The sequence below is a fragment of the Gavia stellata genome, chromosome 4 (genome assembly GCF_030936135.1).
Source record: "Gavia stellata isolate bGavSte3 chromosome 4, bGavSte3.hap2, whole genome shotgun sequence".
Classification (NCBI taxonomy): domain Eukaryota; kingdom Metazoa; phylum Chordata; class Aves; order Gaviiformes; family Gaviidae; genus Gavia; species Gavia stellata.
In genome coordinates this window covers 34,044,754-34,071,308 of record NC_082597.1, presented here as the reverse complement: position 1 = coordinate 34,071,308, position 26,555 = coordinate 34,044,754, and the positions used below count along the sequence as shown (strand labels likewise).

At 40.3% G+C, this 26,555-nt stretch overlaps 1 protein-coding gene across 2 annotated transcripts; it reads left to right on the top strand.

Annotated features, from left to right (window-relative positions):
* Positions 1 to 3,874: 3,874 nt before the first annotated feature.
* Positions 3,875 to 25,867, top strand: TWF1 (twinfilin actin binding protein 1). 2 transcript variants are annotated; one of them, XM_059816409.1, is made up of 10 exons: positions 3,875 to 3,906; positions 7,266 to 7,343; positions 9,799 to 9,977; positions 11,254 to 11,349; positions 15,331 to 15,446; positions 18,584 to 18,593; positions 20,015 to 20,140; positions 20,330 to 20,480; positions 20,904 to 21,025; positions 22,707 to 25,867. In XM_059816409.1, exons 1-10 carry the CDS (start codon positions 3,882 to 3,884, stop codon positions 22,875 to 22,877), a joined length of 1,074 nt encoding a protein of 357 aa, XP_059672392.1. In that variant the 5' UTR covers positions 3,875 to 3,881; the 3' UTR covers positions 22,878 to 25,867. The 2 variants fall into 2 exon arrangements, with proteins under 2 accessions (XP_059672392.1, XP_059672393.1); XM_059816410.1 differs by lacking the exon at positions 18,584 to 18,593 and having other exon boundaries at positions 15,331 to 15,435.
* The last annotated feature ends 688 nt before the right edge of the window (positions 25,868 to 26,555 follow it).

Genomic DNA, 26,555 nt, shown 5'->3' with positions numbered 1-26,555 from the left:
AATTTTTAATATAAGTTATTTAAGTGGATCTTCTTGGTGGCAAGACGACTTCATTCCTGTTGAATGAAGATAACAACATGGCTTCAGTTACAGCTTTGTTATCATCTTTGATCTGGGCTATAGCAATGCAATACACCTTCCTATAAATAATTAGTACATCTCTTTAGCCACTCACCCTACTGGAACAGATCATGTCCTGCTTCTCTTTTCTGTGCAGTCTTCCCCTAGAATCCAGTCAAACTTAAAACCTTGGTATTTATGGTCGGGCATATGATGGTCTGGGAAGAAGGCACACATGCACTAGCTTAGTCCTGATAGCTTAAAATGGAAATTTTGACTTATAAATCTATTCCAAAGGCCTAAGGGAGATGTCCAGGTCTTTACAAAGTTTTTTTTTTGCTTTCTTTGACCCAAGAATTGCTTTGAACATGATGTAAGATCACAGAATCACAGAATCACTAAGGTTGGAAAAGACCTGTAAGATCATCAAGTCCAACCAAAAAAAAAAAAAAAAAACCACCAAAAAAAACCAAACAAACCACACCACACAACAACAACAAACCACAACACACCAAAAACCAAGATGATTCCTAAAAAGCTCTTGTGCGCTCTACACACAAGGAAACTTCTTGGAAATTGTCATCAATAACTGACAAAGCAAACACAGGTTTTAAATAATTAAAATAATTTTTCTCATTGGAGAGAAAAGGCAAAGTCGAGAACCACCGAGATACCAGTCGTACTGTTTAATGCACTTCAGAAATGTATTCAAATAACACACCATGGAGGCAGAAGAGAAAATCTGAAAAGAGTGGCTGAAAGGGTGACTTTGTATTTGCAGTGGTATTTACATGGTAGTTAATCACTACTATTAGAGTAAATGTATGAAAGAACAAACAACATTTGAGAAATTTCATAGTTTAAAAATCACTGACAGCATGAAACAATTTGACCATCATATTGCCTGTTACGCTGTGCATAGAAAATGTAGAGATGTCATGTCTAGTGTCTATCTACACATTTACCAGATCAGAATAAGGGCTAGAAATGGACATAGATATCAACAAACAATATTCAGAATCAACATCTTAATAACGTCTGGAAGCACTTAACAGAACAGAAAGATGTAAGAAATATGGGAATTCCCACCAATTGTGCATTGTTCAGTTTATTTCACAGGATATTTGCTTCTTATTATCAAAGCATACCAAAACATGACAAGAATCAGTTGTCTACAACTTTTAGGATAGCAAAACCTGTTGCTGCAAATCTGTTTTTGTCTATGGCAGTGGGTAGGAAAACCCCAGTACCTCAAACTTGGCTATCTACTATATTGTAATTCAGTTTAAAATAGTCGTCTATCTAGCACGTTCCTGCCACCTACAGACAACGCCTACTGTGCCACCTGTTTAAGCAGCCAGAAAGAAAAGCCCCTCAGATTATGAATATTAAGAGACAGGAGTTAGATGGTTTATTCACTCATTTATGAGAAATGAACAGAAATACCTCAGAGCATAAAGAAATTGAGTATATTCATACTGCTATAAAGACTTCCTGATAAACATAAAGTGAGCTGTCCATACTGTAATAAAAACCACTTGTTATAATGGCAAGAGAGTGATGAGTTCTTATAGCAATACTTCTTAACAGCAGACTATCCATAAGCTCTAGCCATCACAATGAAACACCTTTTTATTTGACTTAAACATAGTGTGTTGGTTGATTAGAGCTACATATACTGAGACTTACAAACAGGTAACACTGGCATGCTCAGAATTCAAAGTCCATTTTGCTAGGAACACCTTTCACACATATCCTCAAAGTTACAAGCAAATATGACTCTAGGAGAGGTGTGATTTCTGATTTCTTTGTTTAGCTACGGGTATATGGGAATGGAGATCCTTTACAAACACTTTACAAACACTAACACAGGGGAGGAACCAAGAACATAGGACCCGTGGCAGACTTAAGCTCAAATGCTTTAAAATAATTGTGATAGCACCACATCTTTGATTGCCATTCTGGCTGGATCTCTAGCACTCCTTTCCTCTTGGAAAAGCTATTCTCCAAGAACTGCTTTATTTTTTTATAACCTCTGTGCTCCTGGAGGTTTATAATAGAGGAATTAGAGCTGACCTCTGGGTACCTGGGAGGCATCTCCTGTCTCTCATTTCTTGGTTTCACATGGAGTCTGTTCCCTGTCTCTTTCAGCCTCCTTGCTAGAAGAAAGATAACCTGTGGCTTCTCTGTTTCCCCATCTGCTACAGTCCTCACAGTTAGTCCCAGCTCACTATCTAGCGACATGTCTCCGTAGTGACTTTGTATTTGCCAGACTAGCATTACACAGCACAGCTCACATACTACTGTTACAGTGCTATTTCACATTTCCCAAATAGGACACTAAATCCCTCACCCAATGTCTTTAAACTGGGGATCTGACAAAGTGCAGGCATCCACATCTACCAACACAGCTAACTTAGAAATTCCTGCGCTGCAGCGCTCTGGAGGCTGGGAAGGTGAGCCAGGGAAGGATTACCATGTGCTTGCCGTACTCTTCTATTCTTGCCTGGTCCACTGGGCTACATATTTGGTATGGCCTGTTACAGCATTTCTTACGTTCCCAGGTTGAATAGTGACCTGTAAAACCCCTGCTATCTCCCAGGAATCTGAAGGAATCGTCAGCATCAGGACATTACATTAAGTGCCCGCAGCCCTGTTACATCTGCAATTGCCTGCACGTTTTGCCTGTGCAGTCTAATCCAGACCACAGCACAGATTAAAAACGCTGACTACAGGACACAGAAGCCGTTTCTAAAGAAGAGACAGTAGTCATCTTTTTGTTGTTAGAGGATGGTGCTTCTGAACCTGTAGACAGATGTGCCTGTGAAAGACAGCTAGCAAAAGCAAACCTGCCTTCAGAGCATGCTTAAATTCATGATGCAGGAGTCTCCTTCACTGAGAACTTTAAAAGTTCAAGGAAAATTTGTCAACACAGGATGAAAAGGTAAAAAAGCCTTTGAGCATATGGATAGGCCACTCACTGAGAAGCAGGTACACCCTTTCTCTCCTGGATCCATGCCTTGCCAACGCTGATGAGCATCTCAACCGCCAGATCCACGCTGAAAGAGAAGAAATCTTCACTATTTCTGTTGATGCAGTGCCACCAAGTAGCAAATAATGCAAAATTAACAGAGAAAGATTGCCTTGTCAGGGGCAAGGGCTTGAGCTGAAAGAGCCCTGGTTCTGGGCTCTCCCCCCGATTCCTGCGCCCTTTATCAGGTGACTGTTTAATGCAAAATTCACAGTACACACAGGCAGCCTGGTGTCACACCTTGTGGCTCCCTCCCTGCTGCCCCAAGCAAGAGTGGGAGGTCTCCACCACACACTCCTAGAGATCATCTAAATTCACCTCGGTAACTTGTCAGTACTTTGCCCAACAAGCAACCCTGTGGGGCACTTGTCCCTTCCTGCCAGGGAGGACGACGGCAGGCGCAGGGCCGGCTCCAGGCCCTGCCCCGCTGCGGGTCGCGCCACTCGCTCTGGGACGGCAGGTGAAGGGGGCACAGGACGGGGCAGGAGAGGACAGGGCTGCACCGCCGCGTCCCCGCTCTAAAGCGCCCAGAGGAGCCGTAGGAGGGTGCCGAGGGGGAAGCGGGCACAGGGGAGGCGCGGCGTCCGGCGGGGGCTCTGCTGTAGGGGGCAGCAGCGCAGCGGCCGCCACCCGCTGCCGGGGCCCTGGAGCCGGCCCGGGCCGGCGGGGCCCGGAAGGCGCCGCGCTCCCTCCCGGCCGCTGAGTGGCAGCGGCGCGTCACGTGTGCGCGGCCGGGCCGGGCTGGGACGCGGCAGACTGCGCTGCCCCGGGCGAGGCGCGGCGGTGCGACATGTCCCACCAGACCGGTATCCAAGGTACCCGCGCGGCTCTCCGCCGCGAGCGCTGACCGCCACGTCCGCACCGCGGTGCCCACCTGCCCCTGATGACAGCCGGGCCCCCCTTCTCTCCTCTCCTCTCCTCTCCCCTTGCCAGCCGGGCGGGAAGCGGGCGGAGCGGCTTTTCCCGCGGGTCGCGTCGGGGCGAGGGGGGGAAACGGCCGCTGGGCCGTTTAACGGGCCGTTCCCGGCTGAATTTTCTCCGCTGCCGGGCTCTTTGTTCGCAGCTGGAGGAGCCCGTCCTTTCCGCCGCGGGATGGCGGGGGAGGCGAGCTGAGCGCAGGGGAGGGGGGGGAAACTGCTGCTGGCATCGGCCCGGGCGGCCGCGGCTCCTCTGGGTCGAACCCAGAGCTTGTCCCCGGTCGGGCGAAGACTTGCAGGCTTTATCCGCCCGGCTGACCGCGCCTGTCCGCCTTAGAGCGGCAGGGAGCCCGCCTGAGAAACCTGTTCGCTGCAGAGAGCCGTAAATGGCGAGGAGGGCCCCCCCGGGCTCAGGTGACTTCCCTGAGCGCAGGTTGTCCTGCTGCGGCGGGCTGCCTGGTGAGGTGGGAGCCGGCGCCCGGGGCGGTGGGGGGTCCCCGGGCACCTCCCGCAGCTCCCGCCCCTCCCGGCTTTTGGAGCAGCTCTCGCCTGCTCCGGGTCGCCGCAGCGGGTTTGGGATGGGTTGGACAGCACGGGAAATGCCGAGGGTCGCTGCCGGGCCCGTTGTAGCGGTAGCCCTGAGGAACGGTAGAGGCAGAGGAGGACCTGGAGAGCACCAGGTCCCCAGGGGAGGGTAGGCCATTAAAAACCCCATCACGGCAGGCCACAATGGGGAAAAGTGTGGGGGAACCTTTTTTCCCCCGTGTTTCCAGGCCTTGGAAGGTGAGAGGAGCAATTAGAAAACAGCATATTTTTTCTCAGTATTGCCAGGTCCCCCTGAATCACAGAATTGCTGAGCAGAGATTATACTGCAGGATTATGGGGGGGGGGGGGGGTCGAGTTTTACTTTCTTGATTTCTGCAATCTGCTTGTTCAGTGACTAGCAACGTGTACTTTGCCTGCTCTCCCATATTTATTGTCGAAGGTGACTTTTGTTCCAGCCGCAGCAGCTCTTAACTGCTCCTCTATTTCCTTCTTTGTCCGTTGGCTGCATTTGGTCTGCACCCTTTCGTCTCTCTTCTTTTCCTTCCCCTGCATGCCAATCTTTGCTCTTTTTTGCTGCTTATTGTTTTAAGTTCTTCAACCCTTCTCAGGCTAGAGGTGCATCTGTGATAGCTTTTTTCCAGGCTGGGGAAAACTGTTATAGTGGCTCTTCATTCCCTTGTTCTCACCTGTGGCAATGCTGGAGGGAGGAGCACAAGAATATCCTGTTGCTTACCACAAGCAAGAAGAGTGGCTAAGCCTCTTCTGCTGCTCTCCTTCATGTCTTTGAGAATCTTTTGTCCTCTGAGGAGAGCTGTAGAGAACTCGGCAGCTTTCCTGCACGGATCCTGCCTCAGCAGGCACTAATCAGGGGTGATGTTTGTGGCAAAGCATCCGCTTTTGCAATTTGGAAGAGGAATAGCACTTGTTGTGCCACTGCTGGCTTTAGCTACAAACAGGCTACTGTCACTCATAAACAATTGCAAGATTTGGCAGCATGGGCAGCTCTTTTCTGGAAACAGAAACGAAGTCATGGGGACAGTGAAATGTACCAGGCAGTTGCTAAAAGGACTGGACTTTCAAACAGGCCAGTGCAGATAAATAGTGTAGGAAGTCGCAGAATGCATGGAGCTGTGGGAAAATACACTAGAATATGTTCACAGTCTTCTAAGTAGTCTTTAAATAATATTCCCATAAAATATTTGTGAAATAACCACAAATTTTAGTTCTGTAGGTCTCTGCTGTGCAGAAAGTTTAAGTAGAAAATAATATTACTCTGTTGTGAATTTTAAAACCTTTATGAAAAAAAGTGTAGATCACTTGATAGTGAGATGGTTTCTCAAATGTCTTGTCTCAAACTGTTACTTCAGGAGCTGTCACAGCTCTGGTATTGGTGCAGGGACTGCTGTATTTTGGTCTTGTTTTGGTGTGTGGGCTTGAAATGAGAGAACAAAGAACAAAAATATAATAGACAAGAAGAGGACAAAAAAAAGTCCTGGGGGATCTGGAAGGTCTAGAAAGTGGCACAGTGTTTGTGCACTGAATGGAATGGTGAGGATCAGCAGAGACAATTAGAAAAGCTGGCAGCAAAATACAGTGAGGGTCTGCACTGGTTAGTGGGAAGATGCTAACTGGGATGAAGCTGGGGTTGGACTGGTAACCCGATGCAGTTCAGTTTGTTTAATACCCCCTTCCCCTCCCACACCATTTGGAATTTCAGAATGGGCCTGGACATCACTTTGATGAGCATAAATTTAAAATGTTTTGAGTATGGGCAGTAATGTTGCTAGATACCATCTGACCATCTGTTCAGTTGGCCTCAACCTGACTATAAATAATCCTTTCTATTTGTCTCCTGGTTTGATGTTTGTTCTGCTGGTGCTATGCTGTATGCTGTGGGATTACTTAAAGGACCAGCTTGCAATAAATGTTCTTCAATAAATGCTGTACAACCCCCTGTCTGTGGTGTAATTAAACTGATTTGCACTCGGATTATTTAGCGGAGCAGTTGAGATAAGAATGATCTTCACATGAGTCAAACACAGTTCTTCAGTGTGCTTAGGGAAGGGAGTCTATCATGTTTGTGGTGTAGTGTCAATGTGAATTACGGACACTTAAAAATATTTTTAGTTACTTCTTTGTAAATTCATTATAAAGCTATCCTGTTGCAATAGGTTGGGGTTTGAACAATGTCATCAAGATACATAAAAGGAGATAAGGTGAAATGAAAGATGAGTAATTGGTGGCAGCCTTCACTGGTATTCTTCAGAGAGGCGTCCTCAGGAAAGACCAGACAAGCTCTAACATTTTCCTGGCAGGCGTAAAGTTTCTGTCTGAAAGTTTGTACTAAGGCTGCAGACTTCATGAAGCTATTGTAATTTGAGATGCGTCATATTTTTATTGTGTTGCTGTGTTAACTCTGAAACCTGAGAGTGATGATGTGATGTCACCTTTAATTTTCACAATGTTGAAAATCATATGGTATGCTAGAAAGCAGGGCTGTTTTGTAATGTTGCCTGTCATCTTTTTGTGGCATGCTGGAACAGTATGCAGTGTAGAGCCAACATCACTCCTGTGTTCCTTTTTCAGTCCAACTTTGTACTGAAGGGCCAGTTGTATGTTTTTCCAGCGTTGTTCTTACCTTTGTGAATATTCTTTGTCCAAGCGCAGTGAAATGTGTTAATTTGGTTACTTTTATTTTTTCTCTTTTTCAGCTAGTGGAAGTGTTAAAGACACCTTTGTTGGAGCCAGAAATGGACAATACAGGCTTTTAAAAATAGTCATTGACAATGGTTAGTCAAATTTTAACCTTTTTCTCTGATTCTTTTAGATATTTTCCTAGTTGTTTGATTGACATACAGGTACAATTGCTTAAAAAACAAAACTCTGCAAAACTTAATGTTACTAAGGTCTTTCATATACAGAAGGTAAGATTTAAGTTTTGGCGATGCTAAGCTTTTCAGTATGATGCTACTGTGTTTTTGCATTTGAGTTTCTCTTCCAAAGGTCATTTTGTATTTTACCAAGAACTGCTGTGTATTTTATATGGATAATATAAACGAGCTTACTCTTACCTTCTTACTAAAGAAAGAGTAGAGGAAAAAAATTCCACACCTGTGTAGTGTTTTGGCACTTTGGTTACTTTAATTAGACAGATTATTACACTGCAGCTAGTCACTTTAGATGAAGTATAAATGTTATCTGCCTTTTATACTGGGATCAACTGCATGTAGTAAGTCCTGTTAAAGCAGATGTTTAAGTAGTAATCTGGCTACGTGGAAAATACCTTTAAAAATCTGTAACTTTGTACAAATTTTCAAAGCTAAAACTGTTCCTTAAATCTCACGTGTATATATATAAATATAAAATTACGTACTCTCTTGCAGACCTTGAGTTTGATCGTTGAACTTCTTGGCAAGTGATCAAGGCTGCGAACATTGCAAGATAGAATGCATAGTTGTTATTTTTTTTAATAGCAATACTGATTGACTGTATAAGACACTTCATGGTTTAGTCCATCTTTTCAAGTACGTCAAATGCCCACCTTGGGTTTTTTGTTCTTTCTAGAGTTCATTTGTTTACAGTACACTGAAATACCTGTTAGCTGGACAAAGGTACATGTATGTACATACTTTTATTGTTAGGTAAATAACCTACTGTTACCTTCTTTGTGTTTGCTTTTCTTAGGAAGTCTTCTGACATTTTAATATTGCTTTCCTTAAGGTAGCAAATGCTGGCATGCCATTGAAATTTTTTTTTTTCCCATTAGGCAAGATAAAACAATATTTTTGTGTGTATGCTACTTTTTAATATGGAATGAAGCCTAGAAATAAGATACAAATGGAAGATGTTCCCTGTTTTTTTTCTGTGTGTGTATATATACATATATGCTGTTTGTTTGTATGTAGAAGCAGAATCCAGTCTTTGATACTATTTTCCACAGTTCAAAAAGAAACCTCTAAAACTCCTAGAATACTGGAAGAGGGACAGTTGCCTTGTCTGTCTGCATGAGCTTTCAGCAACCGTCTTTAGTCAGCAGATAATAGTCAAACTGAGTTCTGCTAAGCTGAGTTAGTAAGAGAAGAGGTTTGCTGCTGGGCAATAGAGTTCCTCTGATTGTATTTTTCTAACTTAAATCCAAGTGAGTGTAAAACCACCTAGAGTTCAGAATTGGCAAGTACATTCCGAATACTCTGGTCTCAGTGTACAGCTTCAGCAGCTTTGCATCTAAGTCAGAGAAGGGCCAAACGCCCCCTCCCTGAGCTGTTCATGTTCTGTGACTCACTGTGGTAGAGTGCCTTGCTCTGAAAGTTTTGCTGTAGGGGCATTTGTATACTGTTGTACTTTTGTCTAAAGTTTTAGAAGTTAAGTCCTAGATTCTCAAAAGATATTTTGTATACTAGCTACTATGATGGTCCTCAAACTGTTGTAGGATCCCATTTAAGCAAGGTATTTCTGTTTTGGTTGTGGGGAACCTTTATTGGGAAGCTGATAAATGTCTTGAAAGACACTATACTAATACTTTCCTTTGGAATCTGAGATGTGATTTATAAATAAGAGAAAAATCTTGTTGCTACAGCAACAAAAAATCTTATGTTGCTACATAATTAAATCTCATCTGAAGTATTCTATACAGACTTAAGCCAATTATACATAATAAACAACTTCAGCCATTTAAAGAGACCATAGTTATGAAGCTGCATTAGAAAGAGGCTTATCTACTTACATAGTCAAGTTAAAGTGATTAGTGCAAGCATATTCATTCCAAACTCTTTTCACTGTATAACTGAGTTATTGGCTTCTTATGAGTACAAACACTAATATGTTATAACAAGAGCACCAATAATTCTAATTCTAAAATTTAAAAGCTTACTCTCGTCTTGTTTCTACTTAAGTATTCCAATTTAAAATAAACTAACTGGCACAAGACAGTTTTTATTTCCCTTCTGTGTATGTTATGCTAAAACCACTAACATCACTCTTATCCCTTCAGATCAAAGAACTTGATGACAACCAGCACATTACTTCTCAACTGTTTCTATTTGTGTTAAAGTAAGTTAAGGTTTCAACATACGCAGCTTTTGTAGGAATTCATCTACTTCCACACTGACTGTTCTTGACTTCCATTCTTGTGGACATAATTATGAAAGATGAAGTATCTGATTAACTTTTTATTGTAACTGCTGATTTTGAAAAACATTATTAACTGTATTGTTGCTAACCTGTAGCTTTGGTTATTGGTTATAGAGCAGCTTGTTGTGGGATCCTCTAGGCGACCAGTTGGATCATGGGAAAAGGATTATGATGCCTTTGTCCTTCCCCTTCTTGAAGACAAGCAACCGTGTTATATTTTATACAGATTAGATTCTCAGAATGCTCAAGGATATGAATGGATCTTCATTGCATGGTCACCTGATCATTCTCCTGTAAGTAACAGTGACCAGATGCTTCATGTTGTTAATGATTTTCAACAGTGCCATTTGATCTGAGATCTAGATATGAAGGAAAAGGATTTGAGGAATGAAGCATTCCCCAACCTTCCCCTCATTTTCCCCCAAGAAAATGGGGAAAACATCTTTATTGAAGCTGACTGAGGAGCAATATCAGTGGTGAGGAGCAGTATCAGTGGGTCTAGATGGAGTGCAGCTGATCCAATTTATTTGTAGCCTGACTGGAAGAGACAAGACAATGTTTTTGCTTTGTTTGTTTGTCTATCTTTCTGTCAGTGTTTCATGAAAATTCATGGAAGGATATAGGACATAAATCTCAACGGGTGTTATCATACAGAGAAAGATCATAGTGTGAGCTCAAGCTGTTTATTCTGTTTGGCTTGCTGGCTGCCCAGCTGGCACTCATGGATCTGTGACCTGCCACAGAATATACTGTTTCTTAGTCAGTAGCTAGAGAACATGAGAGGGAACTGAGGTTAGAGTTAAGGATTTCTAGGAGAAACTAGGATACTGTACAGGTTCTGGGAATGTGAGGTAGGGGAAGACAGAAAGTAAAGCTATTCCCATATTCCTATTACTTTCACTAGTAGTTAGGAAATAGTAAGAGACCCAGAATTGGAGTGCATAGAAGAGATTAGTTGGAAAAGGTGAGGTATTGTGGTGAGCATGGCATGATGTTGAAATAAGGTGGGAAGATGGGACTGTTGAGAGAGGAATAAGTGACTGTGTTGGATACAAGTTGATAGGGAGCAAACATTATTAGATCTTCTGCCCCCAGAAAATGTCATTTTTCCACTCTGTAGTCAAACCAAAACTATCTAGAGTCACTATAAAATCAAAAATAATAATGAGTTATTTGCAGTCTGCTCTTTTTCTATCTGTTGCCACAAAACATCTAAACAATTGTGTTTTCCCATTTAAAATTAGTAAATATTATGATGACTTTTTTTTATTTAAAAAAAAGCTCATACTCTTACTAAAGCTGCAATTTCGTTTGGAATTACTTTGATAATAATGCATAGTATCATGCCCTTGAGAATTTAATAGTGTGTGTTAGTATCATGATCCAGGGCTCATTCTATGGAGTTTATTAAGGATTACAACTTCAAAATGCAGTTTCAACACTTAAAAGATTTGTTCAAGAAAGATGTTTGTTAATGGACTTGGTACAGCAACATGCTAGATTCTCTGTGTACACCAAAGAAAAAAAAAAGAACCCGAATCAAAACAACACTGTTTTATGATATGCTAGGTTCGTCAAAAAATGTTGTATGCAGCAACCCGAGCAACACTTAAGAAAGAATTTGGAGGTGGTCATATTAAGGATGAAGTCTTTGGAACAGTACAGGTATGTTTTTCTTTTTAAAGTCAGCATGCTGACTTTAAATACTAAACATAGTAGCAATGTTACTGGTATGAATTTGTGGTGTTTCTGCTCTTTTTTGATTAAGGAAAAAAGAGTTAAAAGCTATGTGTATTATTCCAATGTTAAAATGTAATTGCTCTCATTTGAACAAGTAACTAAGTATATTTAACAACTTCAGGCTAAGGAGACCTTGCTTCAAATGTTTATGGAAACTAAATAATCTAGGAATAATAGGAACATCTCTCAATCTCACTGCATGCCTGTGAATCCTCTAAAAGTTGTAACGCTGTAACTTTCAGGCCAATTGTATACGCAAGCCATTTCGGATGTATGGTTCTGAATCAGAAGCAGGCTAGAACAGCGATCTGTAAGCCGTTAACATCTGAAAACAAATGTTTTTATCTTAAACCAAATGTTTTTATCTTAAACCAAATGTTTTTATCTTAAACCAAGGATATGAAGCTGTCAGTTCTTTGGAACTTGACTTTAAAATGTAACTCAAGTCCATGGCTGCCATCTTAACTTATGGAAACAGAATTTTAGTAGCTACTGATTTGTTCAATGAAAATACTACTAGTTGACTGTTAACTTATGGTGAGGTAATTGGAAGGTGCATTTATGAAATCTAACAAGCTTCTAAGGGATGTTGAAAAGCCTACAAGTACTGTGCATATAAGGGAATATGAGGCTATTGCGTTACTGTGGTTTATTTGGGAAATAAGTTTACATGGTTGTGATGTCTGCCTGTTTGTCAGGCAGACATCAGACAGTCTTGACTTTTTAATCCATTGCCAGTTTTAAAGAAATACAAGTTAGAGTTCTCAAAGATACAGAATTCCTATAGCTTTCATGAAAACTGATGATTACTTAGAGATCCACATTATTCCCCTTTTCAGCAAAGACAAAGTGCAGCAGTTATCTTCTGTTTGGCCTGTGAATTAGTTCATCATATGCACAAATCTGAACCAAAGCACCACCACTGTTGACACAGGGAGCTGGTGCTGAAGGAAGGGAAGGAGTTGGAGATTTGGGGAAGAATAGAGGATATTGTAGTGGGGAAAAAGCTGTGGAAGAGACATGGGCTGTTGTGGTGGACACGCAAGTCCATAAGGACGTGAGACTAATAATTCTGCTGCTGACTGAGTAAATAATTTGTTATATTCAGCATTAGCCTGTCATGGAGGCTTCATTATCCTAACAAACACACTAACAAACCTCTCTGGAGAGACTTTATTCTAGAGAAGTAGATAACTGAGTTGCTAAGAGGGTTTACTGTTAGAGGTCATGTTTTTTTTTTCTTACCCATTCAATCAACTAATCTCTCACCACCACTTGCAGTCTATGTAATATATAGAATTTGCATTTAGCCCTACAACTCAGAGCCCAAGTCTGAGCTTCCATCTCAATTGTAAGGAAGGAGCATTGTCTATCATGGTTATTTCAGAATGTGCTTGAGGCACTTGGAGGATGGAGTCAATGTAACTCGTTTTTTCCAAGTTCATTATGTTACAGCTAAATATATCTAAATTGTTGGTCTCAGTGTCTTTTTAAACTTCTTAATTGTAGCTGGCCTGTAAGCTGTGTGAAAATCACAGCTCCTTCAAGGTATTTAAGTCGCAAATCTCACTCAGAATCTTGATTGTCAGCATCCAGTGGGTTACTCTGTCTTTATTTTGTTAGACGCGAGGATGGTTTAGTTGCAACCAGCTCTGTTATCCTGGTAGAACCTGGTTATGGTCCTACCTGCTACTTCACAAGCATTAACCTCAATACCTCTGGGCTCCTGAAACAAGGCATAATGGAATATTGGCACTAGAAATTGTATTTGGAAAGGTCTCTCTCTTCCAGAAAGGGAAGAGCTAAGAAGGAGCTTTCTCTTTCTCCTTAGAACTTGAGTATAAAATCACATTCATATGAATTGCATAAAGTCCTGCACTTTCCTGAGTGACCACCTTAATAATAAAAACACATCAGTATTTGCCTCTGGTATCAACCTCATTGGAGAGGACCACAACTGACACTGAGTATTAACGAATTCCCCAAAGTGGTTATCAGAATTAATCACTTCTGTGACGTTGCGTCCTAAACTGTTTGTAGTATCATGTGCTTACTCCCTGTCCTAAGGTAGCACAGGGAGGTCCCAGATGACAGGAGTGATGCCCATCTACAAGAAGGGTCGGAAGGAGGATCCGGGGAACTACAGGCCTGTCAGCCTGACCTCGGTGCCGGGGAAGATTATGGAGATTATGGAGAGGTTCATCTTGAGGGTGCTCACAGGGCACGTGCAGGACAACCAAAGGATCAGGCCCAGCCAGCACGGGTTCATGAAGGGCAGGTCCTGCTTGCCCAACCTGATCTCCTTCTATCACCAGGTGACCCGCGTAGTGGGTGAGGGAAAGGCTGTGGATGTTGTCTGCCTGGACTTTAGTAAAGCCTTCGACACTGTCTCCCACAGTATTCTCCTGGAGAAGCTGGTGGCTCATGGCTTAGACAGGTGCACTCTTCGCTGGGTAAAAAACTGGCTGGACGGCCGAGCCCAGAGAGTTGTGGTGAACGGAGTTAAATCCAGTTGGCAGCTGGTCACAAGCGGAGTCCCCCAGGGCTCAATTTTGGGGCCGGTCTTGTTTAATATATTTATCGATGATCTGGATGAGGGGATTGAGTGCTCCCTCAGCAAGTTTGCAGACGACACCAAGTTGGGCAGGTGTGTGATGATCTGCTTGAGGGTAGGAAGGCTCTTCGGAGGGATCTGGACAGGCTGGATCGATGGGCCCAGGCCAATTGTATGAGGTTCAACAAGGCCAAGGGCTGGGTCCTGCACTTGGGTCACAACAACCCCATGCAATGCTACAGGCCTGGGGACAAGTGGCTGGAAAGCTGCCCCGCAGAAAAGGACCTGGGGGTGTTGATTGACAGCCAGCTGAATATGAGCCAGCAGTGTGCCCAGGTGGCCAAGAAGGCCAATGACATCCTGGCCTGTATCAGAAACAGTGTGGCCAGGAGGACCAGGGAGGTGATCGTGCCCCTGTACTCGGTGCTGGTGAGGCCGCACCTGGAATACTGTGTTTGGTTTTGGGCCCCTCACTACAAGAAGGACATTGAGGTGCTGGAGTGTGTCCAGAGAAGGGCGGCAAAGCTGGTGAGGGGTCTGGAGCACAAGTCTTATGAGGAGTGGCTGAGGGAACTGGGGTTCAGCCTGGAGAAGAGGAGGCTGAGGGGAGACCTTACCGCTCTCTACAATTACCTGAAAGGAGGTTGTAGAGAGGTGGGTGCTGGTCTCTTCTCCCAAGTGACAAGTGACAGGACAAGAGGAAATGGCCTCAAGATGCGCCAGGGGAGGTTCAGGCTGGATATTAGGAAAAATTTCTTTACTGAGAGAGTGGTGAAGCATTGGAACAGGCTGCCCAGGGAGGTGGTGGAGTCACCCTCACTGGAGGTGTTCAACGAATGTGTGGATGTGGCATTGTGGGACATGGTTTAGTGGGCATGATGGTGTTGGGTTGATGATCTTACAGGTCTTTTCCAACCTTAATGATTCTGTGATTTCTGTCTCCCATTTTTTAGGTAGAAAATTACCAATAAGCTACCAGTCTGAGCATGCAAATTTTATAAGAAGATTTTAATTACTTATTAGAACTGGCAATTCTGTGAGGTTTTGTCCAAGAAAGCTGAATAACTTCATGCACACAGTCTTCATTAATGCTAATTTTTGAATTAGCAAGGTAATTGGGGACTGACTTTTGAAATGCTGCCCATGTTACAACTGGGTACAAGAGCAGCCCAGGGGACCCTGCTGTACAGGAAGATGAGCTGAATTTGCAAACGCACCTACACTTGTAATCCGTTCAAATAAAATGACCATAACTGTATGGGAGGTAACTGGGTTTTTTTATGCTGCATAGAACATCTTTGAAGAAAACTTTTATTATCAAAACATGATCAATATTGATATTGTGCTTTCAGGATGATGTTTCACTGAATGGATATAAAAAATATTTGATATCACAGTCTTCCCCTGCACCTCTGACTGCAGCAGAAGAGGAACTTCGACAAATTAAGATTAATGAGGTACCTACAATGTCTTCAAGCATGGGTGGGAAACTGGGTGCAGAGTTCCAAACATATTGTAGGGAAGAAGTCTTTCCAGGGTAAAAAAGGGCAGAACAGAAAATGGAAAGTTTCAGAAAGTTTGAGTGGATGAGAATATAAATTTATTTCTCAATGAGTTGAGACTGCAGGATGATGATGGCTGGAGTTGGAGTAGTGTGATCTTGCTGAGTTTGCAATGCCTAGTGTCTGAGTCAGAAGCCTCCCAACTGCAGAGCTTAATTGTTGCAACTTTGGCCCTTAACGTGCTTTTAATATCACTGGATGTGCTTCCTTGTGAAGGGTGACTGAGCACAGGCAGAGGTTGCCCAGGGAGGTTGTGGAGCCTCTATCTTGGAGATATTCAAAAGATGTCTGGACAGAGACCTGGGCTCTGGTGGCTCTAGGTGGCCCTGATTGAGCAGTGTGGTTGGACAAGATGACCTCCAGACATGCCTTCCAACCTCAACCATTCTGTGACTGCCCACATACATTTCCCATGGTGGCAGAAATTGCACAGAAAACACAAAATAGCAACTGTTGCAATGAATGATTGCCAGGAGTATTTCAGCAGCCTTATTCCTAGAGGAAACGTACTTAGCTTACAGCACCAGTGCGCTTGTCTTTAAGACAGAGAAAGTGAATGGTATTCCAATAAAAATAAAATGGGAATCCAAAAGAAGTAGCTAGTCCTTTTAAGAGACTGATATGCTTTTGCTACAAACGCTTTATCGAAAAACCTCTAACAAATGCCTTTACCCAAAGAATTTGATGATTGCCAGCTAGCTAGTGACTGAGAAGTTTCAGAGGATTCTTTTTCTTCACTTGATCACTGTTTGTGTTCAGACATGTATTAAAATAGGTTATGTGCTGATCTTATTAGTTCTTTAGGCTGTATTTTACAGCCTTGGTACATGTGTTTGAAATATGGTTTGTTTCTGCAGCTGGATACTAGCAAACCATCTTGTTAAATGCAACTCTGTATCTTCTCTTATGTTTTCATTCTACTGTGCTTTTGCTGCAACTTTGTTGTTTATTGACTTTTCTTTTCCAGTGGTGTCTTTTGTTATTTTCCATGTCTAATTTTAATTAATCCTATGTAAAAATGCATTCATCATTATCAAACACTGCATTTTACTTGACCAGCATTAAAAAAACCCCCGACAAGTGAATGTAGAACTTCTGTGGTATCGATGATCACTTCTGGTATTAGTATTCTCTCTTATGCACTACATGCATTGTGTTTAACAGCTGATTCATGCAGACTAAAACTTTCTGTGCTATTATGAAACTTCAGCAGCAATAGCTGTGCTTTTCAGAGATAGATACATAAACTGTAGATTTCTGCCATTTTGGCTTTGTTTGAAGCATCTTGCAATACATCAACTTACGTCATTTCTCTCTTCATAGTTTCCACCATTATGAAGCCTGTAATTAGACTCAGAAAACTAAAGGCTTTCTGATTAAAAAAAAAAAAAACCAAAATTTGAGTTTTCCGTATGTACATTCTTTCATAATTACCTTAAGAAATATTTTACTGGGTCAGATCAAAGGATCACCTAATCTGCCATCAAGTCCCTAAGGACAACAGCAGAAACCTAGGAAGGGTATAAGAGCAGGGCAAGGTGGCCATGATAATTCCCTTGAATACTATTCTGTTGCCTCAATGTTTGCAGGTAGGGATCTTCCGGAGCAAGAGATGATGTCTTACTATATAATTGTTCTTCATGGGTTTTTCATCCATCATCTAGTCTTGTCATTTTTCTAAATCTGCATAGTTTTTATTGGCCACAGGTCCTATGGTAGTGTATTCCACAGCTTGATAAAGTACTATGTAAAGAACCACGGCCTGCTATCTACTAGTTTATTCTGATATCCTTACAGATTGTGTGGGGAAGGCAGAGAAAAGTCATTAAGTCATTCTTCAGTTTCCCCCTCCCCTTTGATAAAGCCAGCCATATGCCAGAAAGCCAGCTGTACCCTGGGCTGCCTAAAAAGAAGCATGGCCAGTAGGTTGAGGGAGGTGATTCTGCCCCTCTACTCAGCTCTGGTGAGACCCCACCTGGAGTACTGTGTCCAGCTCTGGAGGCCTCAGCACAGGAAAGACATGGACCTGTTGGAGCAGGTCCAGAGGAGGGCCACAAAAATGATCAGAGGGATGGAACACCTCTCCTGTCATGAAAGGCTGAGAGAGTTGGGGTTTTTCAGCCTGGAGAAAAGAAGGCGCTGGGGAGACCTCATTGCAGCCTTTCAGTACTTGAAGGGAGCTTATAAGAAAAATGGGGACAGACTTTTTAGCAGGGCCTGTTGCAATAGGACAAGAGGTAATGGTTTTAAAAATTAAAAGAGGGTAGATTCAGACTAGATATAAGAAAGAAATTTTTTACAATGAGGGTGGTGAAACACTGGAACAGGTTGCCTGGAGAGGTGGTAGGTGCCCCATCCCTGGAAACATTCAAGGTCGGGCTGGACAGTCTCTGAGCAACCTGATCTAGTTGAAGATGTCCCTGCTCATTGCAGGGGGAGTGGACTAGATGACCTTTAAAGGTCCCTTCCAACCCAAACTATTCTATGATTCTGTATCCATGGACCTCTGTTGTATTCCTTACCAGTTATCTCTTCAGGGCTGAAGAGTCCTAATCTAGGTAGTTCTTTCTCCTAAAGAAGGCACTCCATACTTCTGATCCTTTTGCTTTTCTCTGCAGTTTTTCCACTTCTGCTGTATAATGTATGAGATAGCAGGATGGGGAAGCCAGAACTGCATGTGGTATTCAAGATGCAGGCATGTTACTGATATCTACCGTGCACAATGACGTGTTCTGTTCTCTACTCTTTTTCTAACAATTCATAACATTTCATTTGTGGGTGGGGAGTGTTGGGTTTTTTTGGTTTTGTTTGGGGTTGTTTTTTGCCAAGACTGGCCACTGGGCATATATTTTCAGACATATTCAGTGTGACCTGCAAGCTCTTGCTTGTGAATGGTAGCAGTTAGCTCAACCCCATCACCATACAGGTAGAAGAGAGTTTTTGTTTTTTCTCCTGCGTATTTATTCACAGGAAATTTCATCTGCCATTTTATCCACCAGACATCACTAACAAATCTTATGGTGTGAATTTAAATATTTTTAAGTGACTTAGGTGTTTCTGTTTTGCTTTAATGGTCTGAAATATGTTGCAGTATGGACAAGTAGTTTTTGTTCATTTTCCTAAATCTGGAGTTAAGCTGCGTTACTCTCTTCCCTTCCCTGTCCTCACACTTCACAGCTTGTTTTTATGTTTGGGGTTTTTTCTACTTGTATTTTAATATGGTATCTTATTATGGTTTATTATTTTTGTGATGACTATTTTATGTTTATTAATCAGGCTTTTATGCAGATAAATTTTGCAAATATTTTTTCATATAACCTTCTTCATAAATTTATCAATCTTTATACAGAAGTAAGCTCTTTCACCTGCTTTCTTCCCCTCTTTCCTTGTTGCTGACAAGCTGTTCCTTAAAATGTGGAGTATAATATAGTGTTGCCCCAAGTATCTTTGGTTTTCATTTTGTTATCAGTTTGTTTCATATTTCATTAGCATCTCTTTTTAATTAAAGCTGAACATCTAGCTGATAGATCTAAGACCCACACTTTCCATTTTGTACACTTTTCTGACTTTTGCTGCTTCATCAGCAATGTTAAATGTATTTGTGAAATTATGAAAGGAAATCAATATAATCAAAAGCTAATACTTAGGCAATACGTTCAGACTTGGGAAAATTGGAGGCCAGAGCTCATTTTGAGAGAAACTGCATGAATGTTAAGATAAACGTAAATTCTTGAAAAATGGCTTTAAAATAACTGTTCTTTTCTCTTAAATAATTTGTGACTAACATAACTGAATTGTGAACAATTGTATAGCTGGCAGTTACCCTGGATTTTTTCACTTTGTGTTAGACCTTCTAGAAGGCAAAAAATCAAGATTTTGTTTGTTTATTTTGTTTGCTTTCTTTTTGGTATAGGCTTTTGGGGAGGAGGGTGTTGAAGCAGGAGGGAGGGAAGTTGCTTTGCTTTTCCTTCAATAAGATCAGTTTGTATCATAAGATATAATTTTTCTCTTCCTCCGAAAATGTTGACTCCCCAGAAATGACATTTGTATGTTTTGATCTAAAATTTTTCAAGATGCAACAAAGTTTATAAGCAATATTGTCAGTTCAAATGTATAACACAGCATATGAAAATCAAGCTCTTTCCTCCTGGCTTATTGTGTCTTTATACTAGAATTTAACTCAGAGCTTCTTTACTGACACTTGAGCCAGTTTTCCCTCTGATGATTCTGTTGTCTCTGCAAAGCTGTTTCAGAGGTATGAAACTGTTTTCAGGTAAGGAAGTAAATGTGACCTGTGAATTAAAAAAATGCAAATCTGTTGTATATGGGGATGATGTTTTAGGGTAGTTTATTCTTGGAATAGCTACGGCTAACTCTGTGTGTAACCATATGCAATGCATTGTCAGTTATTGTATGAAACCAGATGAATGTTTGCAAAGGTTTCTGTTTACATCTCAATTGACTTGTGTTCCAGGTACAGACGGACGTTGGTGTAGATACCAAGCATCAAACATTGCAAGGAGTAGCATTCCCCATTGCTAAAGAAGCTATTCAGGCTTTGGAGAAATTGAAAAATAAGAAACTGAATTATGTACAACTGGCAAGTATAAAATACTTCAACTATTTTTTAATAGTGAGTACAAAATAGATTAGCCACACATTAAACAATGTGTGTTGATGACGTAAATTACCATTCTGTATTAGATCAATTCATTTTTTTTTCCATCCTGTCATGTTCTCTGGTTTGCTTTCTGTGTATTAACTATATTCAGGTTTGTTTTGTTAACAGCAAATTGATATGAAAAATGAAACTATTATTTTGGCCAACACACTTCATACTGAACTTAAGGACTTGCCAAAAAGAATTCCAAAGGATGCTGCGCGTTACCACTTTTTCCTGTATAAGCATGCCCATGAAGGAGACTATTTGGAATCCATAGGTATGAGAAAATGTCCCAATATAAAATTTCACTGGCTTGTTTCAAGTACTTTAGTCATTTTGAGGCAGAGAGAAAGATGTGTTGTAAAAGTAATCTATCAGCATGAGCATAAATTTCAGAGTCATTTGGTTGTGAAACTGACTTCTGAAGAGTCCTTATGTTTAGAAAGTAGTAAGCTATCCCTTTTGATTATGAACACCCATAGATCAGTCGTCATGTGAAAACATAAAGATACTCGCCATTCTCTGATCCCCCATTTGAAATAAAACACTGGCTGAAGCAAAAAAAATCCAGAATGGTGTTACAATTTTTCCCTTTCAGACTGCATAGCTGATTTGCAATGCCTCTCTGCTGTAAATGATTTTATGATACAGGTTTTGCTGGAGTGTAGTTATAGCCTGATTTGCGTTTTTTTTCCTGCAGTTTTCATCTACTCTATGCCAGGGTATACCTGTAGTATACGAGAACGAATGCTCTACTCTAGTTGCAAAAGTCCACTGTTAGAAATTGTAGAAAGACAGTTGTGGATGCAGATAATTAGAAAGGTAAGTACACTGGATATACTGGTATTTTCTCCATTCCTCTGTTCCCTTCTTAATATCTAAATGTTTCTGCCACCACCTTCTGTAATCAATGAAGAGTGTTGTGTAACTATTAAAGTTTGTCCTGAACAAGAAATACTTGTTGATAAAGCTTCAGATACAAAGTTAAGTCATGGAAGCTTTTCTCTGGTTCTTAATTTCTATACTTTCATAGCTTTAATAAACATATCCTTCTGCATGAAGGGAGTGTTTGAGACTACTTTGAAGGACTAGTTAGATGTAACGTGATTTCTTACTAAAAGGCCTGTCATATTTTGGACCACAACACATTGCTGTTGTTGAACACTAAATTCCTTTAAAGCCAAGGTTATTTAAGGGTTTTCAAAATAATTTCAAGTTGCAGTTCTGGAACTTGAACTGCTATCTTAGCAGTCCTTAATGGGGCAAACAAGGATTTGCAAGTAAGCTGGTGTTTTCATATTTTATAGATTTTACTACTATGCATAAAGAGTAAGTTGCTTCTCACCTCCAGAGCAGAGACCATAGTAATGGTCCATTTGTGGAATATGTGACCGGTGCTTACATTCTTAATGCTTGTGCTGTAAATTTAGAAGAACTTTGAGGTTTGGTTTCTGTGGGGATTATGTCTACCTGAAAAATAGCAGAGTTAATACTAACCATTTTTACTCTGGTGACATAACTTAAGTAGATTATCACTACGTGTTTTTATATGTAATTATTTCTCAGAAATTTCCTTTCTACAATGAAATAAATGCACCACGTGACTCCTGAAATTCCTGTAGACGTATTTGTGAAGCATGTACAATACCGTGGCTGGCAAGCCCGTCAAGTGCTATGGTTGGCAGACCATGAAGTGTTGAATGCTCAGCAGAGCAGGGCCAAAGTATTTCTCTGAATTCTAAATTCCTGCAATTCAAAACAGTGGGGTTTGGCTTGAGAACAGTATTTTCTTTCCATTCAACTTCACATGCTTTAATTTTAAAAACCAAAACAACCCCTCCTTTTGTTCATTAAACTTATTTTAGCTTTTCCCTGCCTTGAATACTTGCTGAGTTGCAGTAGCCAGCTAATCATATAAGCTGTTAGTACTCCTCCCCTTCTATCTCAAAAGACAACAATATGTATGCACATTGCTTTTACAATTACTTTTTCAAGCATATTTTAGTGAAAAAAAATAATTTCTTAAAATGTGGAGATTATGTTGGGGCAATGAAAGGTTTTTATTTTAGAGGGGAGAATAAGGAAAGGAAATTGTAGTTCTGAAAGATTGCATGCTGCTTTCTTATATTTTATTAAGGAAGTTACGTTACAGATGAGTAAATAAGCACTTGTTTCCGCATGGAATGTGTACTCCTAGTTAGTATTAACATGTACACTGTGCTAAAGCTTGGGGCAGAGGAATTTTCTTAGCATATGAACTGTGTAGTTGTGCTTTATTTCAGGAAAAATAATTAAGTCAAATCACACTTAATACAGGTAAGAGTATAGTGGATTCTCAGGAAAACTATCAAAGATTGCTCAGGGCATTAGGCACAAGTTGGTAGACTCTGAATATTATTGCATATATGGTTTTAATACAGTATTTACAGCTTCAGCAAAATTTTAAAATGTTTTAAAATATGTCTTTAAGATGAATATGATAAATGTTGGGTTTTTTCCCCAGATTGAAATAGATAATGGTGATGAGTTAACTGCTGACTTTCTTTATGAAGAGGTTCATCCAAAGCAACATGCTCACAAACAAAGCTTTGCTAAACCAAAAGGTCCTGCGGGGAAGAGGGGAATACGAAGACTGATTAGGGGTCCAGCAGAGACTGAAACACCTAGTGATTAGAAACTGTAGTTTGCATTTTTATAAGGTATTACAGTAAGAAATGAAATTCTGGCTTTTGGTAATAAACTGAAATCATTCCATTCATAGGCACTAGTTAAAAAAAAAAAAAGCTCTTCTTACTCTTATGACCTCAACACTTTTTATATTGTTACATGATTATATTTGTTGACCATGTTTTATGACATGTGAAAGAGCTAATTATTTTAAAGCTAGAAGAGAAAAACTAAGCTAGTACCCCTTTATTTTACATTAGAATCCATTATTTAATAGCTGTACATGTGATCATAAACTTTGCAGACATAAGACTATTAAGCCCATGTATTCTGTGGGTAAGTTGCAGCTGTACGCCTAGATAACAAACCTGTATTCTTATGAGTACCCTATTGAAACCCTTAAGACTTAGCATGTGGGAAGAGCTGAAGGACTATATAGCATTGTCCTGGATAAATCTTTATTTTTCCTTGTAGCTCTTATGGACAATAGTACAATAGATGGTTTTCTTCTGTTTTTGACATGATGCATTGTTGGGTTTTGTTGTTTGATTTTTTGTTTGTTTTTAATAGAAAAGATGAACTAAAATCAATTATCCATCAATTAATGTAAGTGTTCCGGAATAGCTGGATTTTTTTCCCATGCAAAAGCATGGTCATTTCAAATTTATACCTAATTTTGTGGAATTGTCTTTTAAAGAAATCTGACATAAAACGACTATAGTTTTTCCAGACTTCTATACCATTCATAAGCCTTACATATTAAGTAATGAATGATGAAGTAAAAGGTGATTAAAAGTGCATGAGTTAGTATACTCAGTAGTTTATGGAGCTGCTTTGAAGGCAATATGCTCGAAGTTTCTAATAAATAATGGATTATCTGTGCACTGGGGTCTAAAACTGTGTAAATTCAGTAAAAATTGAAATAGACTTGCTTCATAATGGTGAGTTATTCTTGAGATCCTAGTGTGTTTGCAGTATCAACTGCAATTTTAACTTTCAAGGTATTCTGAAAATGACTTTTCTTAAATGTTTGAACCTTAATAGTAACACAAATCTGTAACAAAATCCAACTAGGTCTTGAATAACTGCTGGCAGCACCTGGTTAGGATTTTGGGTTGGTTTGTTTTGTTTTTTTTTTTCCTTGTCCAAAATACTAAAATCAGCCAGAATAGTCTAAACTTGATTGAACCATGAGTAATGTGTTTAATAGCAAGAGGAAAAATAGATGATTTTAGTAAGTGGATTAAAGAAGAACTAGATGTGGAAATCAAGTATTGGATGACCTTAAATATTTAAAATTGTGTAATGAGGCAAACACTAGTGGATAGATTATATTCCCCAGTGGGGACTTGCTTTTTAGTGTCCTGTATGTGAGCTTTCTGTTTTTTGAAATTATTTTTTTTAAAGCTACATGGGAGTTGCAAGTCTTGGTTCACTGCATATTATCATAGGTGCTGGGTACACACATTATGTAGCTGAATCATGTGTTTACCTGGTGCAAAATAGATTTTTAACCGTTTTGTAGGGAAATAATGCTTTGACACTACTAGTTCCTGGTAAAATTTGTTTTATCTTATATATTATTTTGTTTGGAGATACTAGCTTGTTATTGATATCTGAGATTGCACTATATAATGTGAAGATTGCAATAGTTGTTGGTTTTACTGTGTTTTTTTTATATGCAGTAGAAATTTGACACCTCAGCTTTTTTCATTTAATCTTATACACTACATCAATCCAATTCAATAGCTCTTGATCCTCAGCTAATCTCCTGCATGCCCTTAGCTACTGTGTTCTTTTTCCACCTCTTGCCTTCTCCCTCTAGGGCAAAAAGCTGGTTTCTTCTATGTACTACCTGTCAGGCAAGCCTCAACGTCTTTTAAAAATGGCTAATGTGTGTGCGGCTCATTGTGCACTGTAATTAAATGTATTTTTAGTTGAACTCTGAATCTTTTCAGCACACCTAATTCACTTTGGTTTTTGGTTTGGGTTTTTTTTTTGGGTTTGAGGTTTTTTTTTAAGGAAAACCTCTGAGTGTAGCAGTTAAAAATTACTGCTATAGGGTTGTTTGAATTCAGTATTCCTGCCCCTGTGTCAGCCATACCGAGTGCATATACATTTTTATGCTTATTTGAGCCAGTAAAGAAGTTCAGCTTTTTAATACCAAATGTTTCAAATAATGAGCAGTTTGACCTGATATGGATATGTGCATGTTGTGTTTTTTGGGTTTTTTTTTTTCCCCCTAATCCTGCCATATGTAAATGAGGGTAGGAGGTAGAAAGCTTAATCTGGAGGATGGTGAGAGCTGGTTATTATGCAAGGGAATTTAGAATGAGCTGCTTTAGAGTTTGGCCCAAAGCAGACATTGTAAGTTATCTTACTTGAAAAGATTCTATGCGGGTGTACAAACCCCTGACCAGCCAGCAGAGAGTCATGTCCTGAGCATATTTCCCCCTCACCTTTCCCCTAAAAGAGAATTGTATGAAGTCTTGCACTGCCGACTGCCTCTCTGGGCCTCTTGTAGCTATTCTCATGACAAAGCAGTAAGAAGGATCTGATCTTTTTGTGAGATCTATCACGTTTACACCTGTGTAGTTGCCTCACATACCACTACTGTTAATGAATGCTCAGAGCCAGCACAAAATGAGGGCATTAATGAAAGTTATTCCTTTACTGTCTCTGGTCATTTAATAATTGAAAGTGTCCATTCAAATTGTTGTTGGCCTTCATAAAGCCCGGAAGCAATGCAGCTGCTTGCAGTTAACTCACAAGCTATTAAATAGTTGTTAATTAACATGACAGCTAATTATTTTGAAATGTTTATGTTGCAACATAGGGAGAATCTGATGTTTTAAAACACTCCTATCAGAGGTTGGTAAAACTAATCAAGGTAATAATTGCTATATTACTTGGATAAACACATCGATAAAGGAAACTTTTGATTCACAGTGTCTATGTATTCAATGCAAACCACCTTCAGATGCTAAAATTAACTAAGTTTACCTTATCTATTTTGTAATTTACTTTATAAATAAAGATTGATGCTTTAGTTTGGTGTTGTCTGAATCATTTCATAACCTCTTTAATAAAGATCTATATTCTAACATCATGATGTGTAAGTAACAGGCAGTTCCCATGGGACTAGAAGGTGGTATAGAGTGATTGCAGGGTAAGAAGGGAGGAGGGCAGCAACAGAATTCCTGGCTTTTGTGATTGGAGAAAAATCAGTATGTTAGAAACAGCTAGTTTCCTGTTGCCTTATGGAAGCAGCACAGAGGCCTCTGTCACAGGATCCACGTGTGTTCATCTCTTGAGGTTTTTATGCTTTCAGTAATAAGCCACTTCAAAAAGTTCTTCTGTCCTCTTAAAATGCTGAAGTAGTTGGTTAGTATTTTAACAGTTCTGTTGTACTTGCTCAGCATGAAGTAGTGTAATTAAACTACTCAAATGATGTTGTTCCACTAATGTTTTTTTGTCTAAACTGAAAGTAGTTAGCTTGAAGTCTTCCTATTGCCCTCAACATACAAGCTGACAGAACATTTAAGCAGTTTGACTTTTAACTGTCCTGCCAACACAACCCCATGGGGAAATTGGTGATATGGCAATTTTGCAGTTGAAAGAAGGAAATTTGAACATGTGTTGAACTAGGTTTTAAGAGAATAATTTTAATGCAAAATGCTATACA